At 51.7% G+C, this 12,638-nt stretch overlaps 1 protein-coding gene across 1 annotated transcript in view; it reads left to right on the top strand.

Annotated features, from left to right (window-relative positions):
* Nucleotides 1-12,638, top strand: part of LOC107321102 (integrin alpha-L-like) — a 51,887-nt gene that overhangs the window by 22,557 nt on the left and 16,692 nt on the right. Inside the window, exons 9-12 of the mRNA XM_085518627.1 lie at nt 2,518-2,668; nt 7,660-7,727; nt 11,043-11,169; nt 12,369-12,511. Coding sequence (XP_085374753.1) covers nt 2,518-2,668; nt 7,660-7,727; nt 11,043-11,169; nt 12,369-12,511 — 489 coding nt within the window. The remainder of the gene's footprint in view (nt 1-2,517; nt 2,669-7,659; nt 7,728-11,042; nt 11,170-12,368; nt 12,512-12,638) is intronic.

The raw sequence follows: 12,638 nt of genomic DNA, 5'->3' as shown, positions 1-12,638 counted from the left end.
GGGCCGCCATATTGGGAAGGCCGCCATATTTGGGGGGCCGCCATATTGGGATGGACTACATCTTGGTATGCTGCCATATTGGCGGTGACGTCATATTGGGACGGCCGCCATATTGGGAGCTGCCATATTGGGACAGCCATATTATTGGGGCAGCAGCCATATTGGGACGGCCGCCATATTGGGACAGATGCCATATTGGCATGGCCACCATATTGGTGTGATGCCATATTGCAGGGGCCGCCATATTGGGGGGCCGCCATATTGGGACGGCAGCCATATTAGGATGGCAGCCATATTGGGACAGCAGACATATTGGGGGTGGCGCCATATTGGGAGGGCGGCCATATTGGAACAGCAGCCATATTGGGGAGGCGGCCATATTGTTACAGCCGCCATATTGGGACCCCTTGGAACCCAATGACCCCTTAGACCCCAAAGACCCCAAGTAACCCCTATGACCCCTGTGACCCTGTCACCCCTGACCTTTAGGTGGGCCGTAACTTCCGTTTGGCTGGGTGCGGCCATATTGGGACAGCAGCCATATTGGGGGGGCCGCCATATTGGGACGGCAGCCATATTGGGATGGCAGCCATATTAGGATGGCAGCCATATTGGGATGGCAGCCATATTGGGACGGCAGCCATATTAGGATGGCAGCCATATTGGGATAGCAGCCATATTGGGATGGCAGCCATATTGGAGTGGCAGCCATATTGGGACGGCAGCCATATTGGGATGGCAGCCATATTGGGACGGCAGCCATATTGGGACGGCAGCCATATTGGGATGGCAGCCATATTGGGAGGGCGGCCATATAGGGACAGCAGCCATATTGGGGGGGCTGCCATATTGGGACGGCAGCCACATTAGGATGGCAGCCATATGGGGGGGCTGCCATATTGGGACGGCCGCCATATTGGGATGGCAGCCATATTGGGATGGCAGCCATATTGGGACGGCAGCCATATTGGGATGGCAGCCATATTGGGACGGCAGCCATATTGGGATGGCAGCCATATTGGGATGGCAGCCATATTGGGGGGGCTGCCATATAGGGACGGCAGCCATATTGGGGAGGCTGCCATATTGGGTCGGCAGCCATATTAGGATGGCAGCCATATGGGGGGGCTGCCATATTGGGACGGCCGCCATATTGGGATGGCTCCATATTGGGATGGCTGCCATATTGGGGGGGCCGCCATATTGGGACGGCCGCCATATTGGGACTGCTTCATATTGGACAGCCACCATATTGGAGTGCCTCCATATTGGAACGGCCGCCATATTGGGACGGCAGCCATATTAGGATGGCAGCCATATTGGGAGGGCGGCCATATTGGGATGGCGCCATATTGGGAGGGCGGCCATATTGGAACAGCAGCCATATTGGGGAGGCGGCCATATTGTTACAGCCGCCATATTGGGACCCCTTGGAACCCAATGACCCCTTAGACCCCAAAGACCCCAAGTAACCCCTATGACCCCGTGACCCTGTCACCCCTGACCTTTAGGTGGGCCGTAACTTCCGTTCGGCTGGGTGCGGCCATATTGGGACAGCCACCATATTGGGATGGTAGCCATATTGGGAGGGCGGCCATATTGGGACGGCCGCCATATTGGGGGGCTGCCATATTGGAACGGCAGCCATATTAGGATGGCTGCCATATTGGGGGAGCAGCCATATTGGGGGGGCAGCCATATTGGGGGTGCCGCCATATTATTACAGCCGCCATATTGGAACCCCTTGGAACCCAATGACCCCTTAGACCCCAAAGACCCCAAGTAACCCCTATGACCCCTGTGACCTTGTGCCCCCTGACCTTTAGGTGGGCCGTAACTTCCATTCGGCTGGGTGCGGCCATATTGGGACAGCAGCCATATTGGGACGGCCGCCATATTGGGATGGCCGCCATATTGGGACAGCCGCTATATTGGGGGGGCCGCCATATTGGGGGGGCTGCCATATTACGGGGGGCGCCATATTGGGAGGGCAGCCATTTTGTTACGGCTCCATATTGGGGTGGCCGCCATATTGGGACGTCTGCTATATTGTTACAGCCGCCATATTGGGACCCCTTGGAACCCAATGACCCCTTAGACCCCAAAGACCCCAAGTAACCCCTATGACCCCTGTGACCCTGTCACCCCTGACCTTTAGGTGGGCCGTAACTTCCATTCGGCTGGGTGCGGCCATATTGGGACAGCAGCCATATTGGAGTGCCGCCATATTGGGACGGCCGCCATATTGGGACAGCAGCCATATTGGGACGTCTCCATATTGGGGGGCCGCCATATTGGGACTGCTTCATATTGCACAGCCGCCATATTGGAGTGCCTCCATATTGGAACGGCAGCCATATTGGGAAGGCAGCCATATTGGGACAGCAGCCATATTGGGGGGGGCGCCATATTGGGATGGCTCCATATTGTGGGGGCCGCCATATTGGGACCCCTTAGACCCCAAAGACCCCAAGTAACCCCTATGACCCCTGTGACCCTGTTACCCCTGACCTTTAGGTGGGCCGTAACTTCCGTTCCGCCCGGAGCCGGGCGCTGTTGGAGCTTTTGGCGTCGTCGCCCAGCGAACATTTTGTGACGGTGCTGGATGAGTTCGAGCGGCTCAGAGGGATCTTCAGCCAACTGCAGCAGCGCATCTACGACATCGAGGGTACTGGGGGGATATGGGGGGATATGGGGGGATATGGGGCGATATGGGGGGTATGAGGCGATATGGGGGAGTATAGGGGGATATGGGGTCATATGGGGGGATATGGAGGTATATGGGGTCATATGGGGGGATATGGAGGTATATGGGGTCATATGGGGGGATATGGGGCAATATGGGGTCATATGGGGGGATATAGGGTGATATGGGGTCATATGGGTGGATATGGGGAGATATGGGGGGATATAGGAGGATGTGGAACAATATGGGGGGATATGGGGTTGTTATTGGGGGATATGAGGTTGTTATGGGGTGATATGGGGTGATATAAAGGGATATAGGGGGATATGGGGGGATATTGGGCGATATGGGGGGATATAGGGGGATATGGGGTCATACGGGGGGATATGGGGGGATATAGAGGGATATGGAAGGATATGGGGGGATATGGGGCGAACATTTTGTGACGGTGCTGGATGAGTTCGAGCGGCTCAGGGGGATCTTCAGCCAACTGCAGCAGCGCATCTACGACATCGAGGGTACTGGGGGGGGATATGGGGCAATATGGGGTCATATGGGGGGATATAGGGGGATATGGGGGGATATGGAGCGAAATGGGGGGATATTGGGCAATATGGGATTGTTATGGTGCAATATGGGGTTGTTATGGGGCAATATGGGGTCATATGAGGAGATATGGGGTTGTTATGGGAGGATATGGGGTCATATGGAAGGATATGGGGCAATATGGGGGGATATAGAGGGATATCGAGTTATTATGGCAGGATATGGGGTCATATGGAAGGATATGGGGCGATATGGGGTTGTTATGAGAGGATATGGGGGGATATGGGGTGATATTGGAGGATATAGGGGGATATGGGGTCATATGGGGGGATATGGAAGGATATGGGGGGATATGGGAGGATATGGGGGGATATAGGGGGATATGGGGTTGTTATGGGACGATATGGGGTTGTTATGGGGGGATATGGGGGCATATAGGGCCATATGGGGGGATATGGGGCGATATGGGGGGATATGGCATTGTTATGGGGTTGTTATGGGGTTGTTATGGGGTTGTTATGGGGGGATATGAGGTGATATGGGGTCATATGGGAAGATATGGGGCGATATGGGGGGATATATGGGGATATGGGGGGGTATGGGGGGGTATGAGGTGATATGGGGGGATATAGGGGGATATGGGGTCATATGGGGGGGTATAGGGGGATATGGGGTCATATGGGGGGATATGGGGGGATATAGGGGGATGTGGAAAGATATGGGGGGATATGGGGTGATATGGGGTTGTTATGGGGCAATATGGGGCCATATAGGGGGATATGGGGTTGTAAGGGGTGGTTATGGGGGGATATGGGGTTGTTATGGGGGGATATGGGGTTGTTATGGGGGGATATGGGGTCATATGGGGTGGTTATGGGGGAATATGGGTGACCATTCGGGTCACTTGGGGTCATCATAATAGGTCACCTGGGGACATCATATGGGGTCACATTGGGGTCATCATTGGGGTTATTTGGGGTCATCATTGGAGGCCACTGGGGTCATTTGGGGCCATTGGGGTCATATAGGGTCCTTTGGGGTCAGCATTGGGGGTCACTTGGGGTCATTCAGGGTCATCGTAGGGGGTCATTTGGGGTCATTTGGGGTCATCAGTGGGGGTCACCGGGGGTCATCAAATGGGGTCATTTAGGTTCATTTGGGGTCACATGGGGTCATGATATGGGGTCACTTGAAGTCATCATATGGGGTCATTTAGGGTCATCATTGGGGGTCATGGGGTCATTTGGGGTCACTTGTGGTCATGTACGGTCATGTAGGGTCACATGGGGTCATCATTGGGGTCATTTGGGGTCACATTGGGGTCACTTGAGGTCATCATACGGGGTCATTTTGGGGTCATCATATGGGGTCATTAGGGGTCATCATATGGGGTCATTTGGGGTCATTTGGGGTCATAATGGGGGTTATCAATGGGGTTTATGGGATCTATGGGGTATCAATGGGGTTTATGGGATCTATGGGGTATCAATGGGGTTTATGGGATCTATGGGGTATCAATGGGGTTTATGGGATCTATGGGGTATCAATGGGTTTATGGGATCTATGGGGTATCAATGGGTTTATGGGATCTATGGGGTTATCAATGGGTTTATGGGATCTATGGGGTTATCAATGGGGTTTATGGGATCTATGGGGTATCAATGGGGGTTTATGGGATCTATGGGGTTATCAATGGGTTTATGGGATCTATGGGGTTATCAATGGGGTTTATGGGATCTATGGGGTATCAATGGGGTTTATGGGATCTATGGGGTATCAATGGGTTTATGGGATCTATGGGGTATCAATGGGGTTTATGGGATCTATGGGGTATCAATGGGTTTATGGGATCTATGGGGTATCAATGGGGTTTATGGGATCTATGGGGTATCAATGGGTTTATGGGATCTATGGGGTATCAATGGGGTTTATGGGATCTATGGGGGTATCAATGGGGTTTATGGGATCTATGGGGTTATCAATGGGTTTATGGGATCATTTGGGGTCATTTGGGGTCATAATTTGGGGTCATTTGGGGTCATCATATGGGGTCATCTTATGGGGTCACATTGGGGTCACCTGAGGTCATCATATGGGGTCATTAGGGGTTATTTAGGGTCATCATATGGGGTCACTTGAGGTCATCATATGGGGTCATTAGGGGTTATTTAGGGTCATCATATGGGGTCACTTGGGGTCATCATATGGGGTCACTTGAGGTCATCATATGGGGTCATCATATGGGGTCACATTGGGGTCATCATTGGGGTCATTTGAGGTTATCAGATGATGGGGCCATTCGGGGTCATTATAAGGGGTCGTCATAATGACTTAATTAGGGACCCGTCATTAGTTAATGAGGGGACCCTAATTAATTAACGAGGGGTCACTTGGGGGCATCATATGGGGTCACTTGGGGTCATCATTTGGGGTCATTTGGGGTCATCATATGGGGTCATTTAGGGTCATCATTTGGGGTCATTTAGGGTCATTTGGGGTCATTGTTTGGGGTCATTAGGGGTCATCATATGGGGTCATTTGGGGTCATTTGGGGTCATAATGGGGGTTATCAATGGGGTTTATGGGATCTATGGGGTTATCAATGGGTTTATGGGATCTATGGGGTATCAATGGGGTTTATGGGATCTATGGGGTATCAATGGGGTTTATGGGATCTATGGGGTATCAATGGGTTTATGGGGTCTATGGGGTATCAATGGGGTTTATGGGATCTATGGGGTTATCAATGGGTTTATGGGATCTATGGGGTATCAATGGGGTTTATGGGATCTATGGGGTATCAATGGGGTTTATGGGATCTATGGGGTATCAATGGGGTTTATGGGATCTATGGGGTTATCAATGGGGTTTATGGGATCTATGGGGTATCAATGGGGTTTATGGGATCTATGGGGTTATCAATGGGGTTTATGGGATCTATGGGGTTATCAATGGGGTTTATGGGATCTATGGGGTGTCAATGGGGTTTATGGGATCTATGGGGTATCAATGGGGTTTATGGGATCTATGGGGTTATCAATGGGGTTTATGGGATCTATGGGGTATCAATGGGGTTTATGGGATCATTTGGGGTCATTTGGGGTCATAATTTGGGGTCATTTGGGGTCATCATATGGGGTCATCTTATGGGGTCACATTGGGGTCATCATTGGGGTCATTTGGGGTTATCAGACGATGGGGCCATTCGGGGTCATTATAAGGGGTCGTCATAATGACTTAATTAGGGACCCGTCATTAGTTAATGAGGGGACCCTAATTAATTAACGAGGGGTCACTTGGGGGCATCATTTGGGGTCATTTGGGGTCATCATATGGGGTCATTTGGGGTCATCATATAGGGTCATTTAGGGTCATCATTTGGGGTCATTTAGGGTCATTTGGGGTCACTTGAGGTCATCATATGGGGTCATTTGGGGTCATTTGGGGTCATCATATGGGGTCATTTGGGGTCGTCATATGGGGTCATCTTATGGGGTCACATTGGGGTCACCTGAGGTCATCATATGGGGTCATTAGGGGTTATTTAGGGTCATCATATGGGGTCACTTGGGGTCATCATATGGGGTCACTTGGGGTCATCATATGGGGTCATTTGGGGTCATAATTTGGGGTCATTTGGGGTCATCATATGGGGTCATCTTATGGGGTCACATTGGGGTCACCTGAGGTCATCATATGGGGTCATTAGGGGTTATTTAGGGTCATCATATGGGGTCATTTAGGGTCATCATATGGGGTCATCTTATGGGGTCACATTGGGGTCATCATTGGGGTCATTTGGGGTTATCAGATGATGGGGCCATTCGGGGTCATTATAAGGGGTCGTCATAATGACTTAATTAGGGACCCGTAATTAGTTAATGAGGGGACCCTAATTAATTAACGAGGGGTCACTTGGGGACATCATAGGGGGTCATTTAGGGTTATCAGTTTATGGGATCATTTGGGGTCGTTATAAGGGCTCGTGGGGTCGTCATAATGACTTAATTAGGGACCTGTAATTAGCTAATGAGGGGTCCCTAATTAGTTTGATGAGGGGTCCCTAATTCATTAACGAGGGGTCACTTGGGGTCATCATAGGGGGTCATTTGGGATCATTGTTTGCGGTCATTTGGGGTTGTTATAAGGGGTCGTCATAATGACTTAATTAGGGACCCGTAATTAGTTAATGAGGGGACCCTAATTAATTAATGAGGTGACCCTAATTAATTAACGAGGGGTCACTTGGGGACATCATATGGGGTCATTTAGGGTTATCAGTTTATGGGGTCATTTGGGGTCGTTATAAGGGGTCGTGGGGTCGTCATAATGACGTATGACCCTAATTAGTTAATGAGGGGTCCATAGACGGCTAATTAGACCCTAATTAATTAATGAGGGGTCATTAATTGGGGTGTTAATTGCAGGCACTTCAGCCCAGCATCGCTTCCACCTGGAGCTCAGCAGCGCCGGCATCAGCGCAGCCAGCATCAATGTGAGCGGATATGGGGAAATACAATGGGGTTACGGGGGATATGGGGCTCTATGGGTTCCCTATGGGTCTCTATTGGGCTATATGGGGTGCTATGGGGCTCTACTGGGCAGCTATGGGGCTCTATGGGACTCTATGGGTTCCCTATGGGGCTCTATGGGGTTCTATGGGGTCTCTATGGGGCACTATGGGGTGTCTATGGGGTTCTATGGGTCTCTATGGGTTCCCTATGGGGCTTTATGGGGCTCTATGGGGTCTCTATGGGGTGTCTATGGGGTTCTATAGGACTCTATGGGGCTCTATGGGTTTCCTATGCGTCTCTATGGGTTCTCAATGGGGCTTTATGGGGTTCTATGGGGTCTCTATGGTTCTCTATAGGGCTCTATGGGTTCCCTATGGGGTGTCTATGGGTCTCTATGGGTTCCCTATGGGGCTCTATGGGGTGTCTATGTGGCTCTATGGGTTCCCTATGGGGTCTATGATGTGTCTATGGGGCTCTATGGGTTCCCTATGGGGCTCTATGGGGTTCTATAGGGTCTCTATGGGGCTCTATGGGGCTCTATGGGTTCCATATGGGGCTCTATGGGTTCCCTATGAGGCTCTATGGGGTCTCCATGGGGTGTATATGGGGCTCTATGGGGTCTCTATGGGGTGTCTATGGGGTTCTATAGGACTCTATGGGGCTCTATGGGTTCCCTATGCGTGTCTATGGGTTCTCTATGGGGCTCTATGGGTTCTATGGGATCTCTATGGTTCTCTATGGGGCTCTATGGGTTCCCTATGGGGTGTGTATGGGTCTCTATGGGTTCCCCATGGGGTCTATGGGGTGTCTATGGAGCTCTATGGGTTCCGCATGGGTCTCTATGGGGTGTATATGGGTCTCTATGGGTCTCTATGGGTCTCTGTGGGTCTCTATGGGTCTCTATGGGTCTCTATGGGGCTCTATGGGGTGTCTATGGGTTCCCTATGAGTCTCTATGTGTCTCTATGGGGTTTCTATGGGGTCTTTGTTCCCTATAGGGCCGCGTGGGGGGTGACAATGGGGCTCTATGGGGTGTCTATGGGGCTCTATGGGTTCCCTATGGGGCTCTATGGGGTGTCTATGGGGCTCTATGGGGTGTATATGGGGCTCTATGGGTTCCCTATGGGGCTCTATGGGGTGTCTATGGGGCTCTATGGGTCTCTATGGGGGATCTATGGTGCTCTATGGTGTGTCTATGGGGTTTATATGGGGCACTATGGGTTCCCTATGGGGCTCTATGGGGTGTCTATGGGTCTCTATGGGTCCCTGTGGGTCCCTATGGTGGGGTTTCTATGGGGTCTTTATTCCCTATAGGGCCGCGTGCTATGATCCATGGGGCTCTGTGGGGCTCTATGGGGTTCTATGGGTTCCCTATGGGGCTCTATGGGGCGTCTATGGGTCTCTATGGGTCTCTATGGGTCTCTATGGGTTCCCTATGGGGCTCTATGGGGATCTATGGGGTCTCTATGGTTCTCTATGGGGCTTTATGGGTTCCCTATGGAGCTCTATGGGTTCTCTATGGGGCTCTATGGGGCGTCTATGGGTCTCTATGGGTCTCTATGGGTCTCTGTGTGTCTCTATGGGTCTCTATGGGGCTCTATGGGGTGTCTATGGGTTCCCTATGGGTCTCTATGGGGCTCTATGGGGTGTCTATGGGGTCTTTATTCCCCATAGGGCCGCATGCTGACGGGGGCGGTGGGGGCTGACAATGGGGCTCTATGGGGTGTCTATGGGGCTCTATGGGTTCCCTATGGGGCTCTATGGGGTGTCTATGGGGCTCTATGGGGTGTCTATGGGGCTCTATGGGTTCCCTATGGGGTCTATGGGGTGTCTATGGGGTTCTATGGGTCTCTATGGGGGGTCTATGGTGCTCTATGGTGTGTCTATGGGGTTTATATGGGGCACTATGGGTTCCCTATGGGGCTCTATGGGGTGTCTATGGGTCTCTATGGGTCCCTGTGGGTCCCTATGGTGGGGTTTCTATGGGGTCTTTATTCCCTATAGGGCCGCGTGCTATGATCCATGGGGCTCTGTGGGGCTCTATGGGGTTCTATGGGTTCCCTATGGGGCTCTATGGGGCGTCTATGGGTCTCTATGGGTCTCTATGGGTCTCTATGGGTTCCCTATGGGGCTCTATGGGGATCTATGGGGTCTCTATGGTTCTCTATGGGGCTTTATGGGTTCCCTATGGGGCTCTATGGGTTCTCTATGGGGCTCTATGGGGCGTCTATGGGTCTCTATGGGTCTCTATGGGTCTCTATGGGTCTCTGTGGGTCTCTATGGGTCTCTATGGGGCTCTATGGGGTGTCTATGGGTTCCCTATGGGTCTCTATGTGTCTCTATGGGGTTTCTATGGGGTCTTTGTTCCCTATAGGGCCGCGTGCTGACGGGGGCGGTGGGGGCTGACAATGGGGCTCTACGGGTTCCTCCAGATCTATGGGTCTCTATGGGGTTATATGGGGTTATATGGGGTTATATGGGTTATATGGGTTATATGGGGTTATATGGGTTATATGGGGTTATATGGGGTTATATGGGGTTATATGGGATCTATGGGGCTATATGGGTTATATGGGGTTATATGGGGTTATATGGGGTTATATGGGGTTATATGGGTTATATGGGGTTATATGGGGTTATATGGGGTTATATGGGGTTATATGGGAGTATATGGGGTTATATGGGGTTATATGGAGTTATATGGGGTTATATGGGGTTATATGGGGTTATATGGGGTTATATGGGTTATATGGGGTTATATGGGGGGATATGGGGTTATATGGAGTTATATGGGGCTATATGGGGTTATATGGGGTTATATGGGGTTATATGGGTTATATGGGGTTATATGGGGTTATATGGGTTATATGGGGTTATATGGGATCTATGGGGCTATATGGGTTATATGGGGTTATATGGGGTTATATGGGATCTATGGGGCTATATGGGTTATATGGGGTTATATGGGGTTATATGGGGTTATATGGGGTTATATGGGGTTTCTATGGGGTCTCTATTCCCCATAGGGCCGCGTGCTGACGGGGGCGGTGGGGGCTGACAATGGGGCCGGGGGGCTCCTCCAGATCCATGGGGCTCTATGGGGTTATATGGGGTTATATGGGGTTATATGGGGTTATATGGGGTTATATGGGGTTATATGGGGTTATATGGGGTTATATGGGGTTATATGGGGTTATATGGGATCTATGGGGCTATATGGGTTATATGGGGTTATATGGGGTTATATGGGTTATATGGGGTTATATGGGGTTTCTATGGGGTCTTTGTTCCCTATAGGGCCGCGTGCTGACGGGGGCGGTGGGGGCTGACAATGGGGCCGGGGGGCTCCTCCAGATCCTGCCCCCCCCGGAGACGTTCGTAGCCAACAACAATAGGGGGGACGACGAGGACAACGCTTATATGGGTAATTAATGGGGGGTATTAATTAATGGGGGGTAATTAATGGGGGTAGTAAATGGGGGGGATCCCATTAGGGACATTAATGGGGGGGGCCTATGGGGGGACATTAATGGGGGGGGTCCCATAGGGGGACATTAATGGGGGGGGTCCTATGGGGGAAGTAAATAGGGGGAGTCCAATAGGGGGACATTAATGGGGGGGGTCCCATAAGGGGACATTAATGGGGGGGGGTCCCATAAGGGGACATTAATGGGGGGGGGTCCCATAAGGGGGCATTAATGGGGGGGGGTCCCATAAGGGGACATTAATGGGGGGGGGTCCCATAAGGGGACATTAATGAGGTCCAATGGGGGTAGTAAATGAGGGGGGGTCCCATAGGGGGACATTAATGGGGTGGGGTCCCATAAGGGGACATTAATGGGGGGGGGTCCTATGGGAGGGGATATGGGGGTATATGGGGCTCTATGGGGGTCTATGGGGGTATATGGGGCTCTATGGGGCTCTATGGGGCTCTTTGGGATTCTATGGGAGTCTATGAGGCTCTATGGGGGTCTATGGGGGTATATGGGGCTGTATGGGGGTATATGGGGGTATATGGGGGTCTATGGGGGTCTATGGGGGTATATGGGGCTGTATGGGGGTATATGGGGCTCTATGGGGCTCTATGGGGGTCTATGGGGGTATATGGGAGTATATGGGGCTCTATGGGGGTCTATGGGGTTCTATGGGGGTATATGGGGCTCTATGGGGTTCTATGGGATTCTATGGGGGTATATGGGGGACTATATGGGGCTCTATGGGGCTCTATGGGGGTCTATGGGGGTCTATGGGGGTATATGGGGCTCTATGGGGTTCTATGGGTGTCTATGAGACTCTATGGGGGTCTATGGGGGTCTATGGGGTTCTATGGGGCTCTATGGGGGACTATATGGGGGTCTATGGGTTGGGGGGCCCTATGGGGTGGGGATGGAAGGATGATTGAATGGCTAATTGGGGGGTGGGAGGTGCTTAATGAGGTGCTTAATGAGATGCTAATGAGATGTTAATGAGGTGGTAATGAGATGTTAATGAGATGGTAATGAGACGGTAATGGGATGGCAGTGATGTGGTGATTGGATGCTAATGAGACGGTAATGACATGCTAATTAGATGGTAATTATATGTTAATGAGATGGTAATGATATGCTAATGAACTCCTTCCAGGTTACGCCATGGCGGCCATGTCCTGGGCCGGCTCCGCCATGTTGGCTGTGGGCGCCCCACGGCGGCGCCATGTTGGAGGGGTCGAGATCATGGAGGGGGGGGGACGGGGATGGAACCGGACCCACAGCGTCCATGGGGAGCAGGTAGATGGGGGGGTATAGGGGATATGGGGATATATGGGGATATATGGGATATATGGGGTATATGGGGTATATGGGGGGATATGGGGGACTATATGGGGGGATATGGGACTCTATGGGGGTCTATGGG

This window comes from Coturnix japonica, chromosome 17 (genome assembly GCF_054131305.1).
Source record: "Coturnix japonica strain WE chromosome 17, WE-NBRP24, whole genome shotgun sequence".
In the NCBI taxonomy this organism is placed as follows: Eukaryota; Metazoa; Chordata; class Aves; order Galliformes; family Phasianidae; genus Coturnix; species Coturnix japonica.
This window is presented reverse-complemented; position numbering and strand designations above follow the sequence as displayed.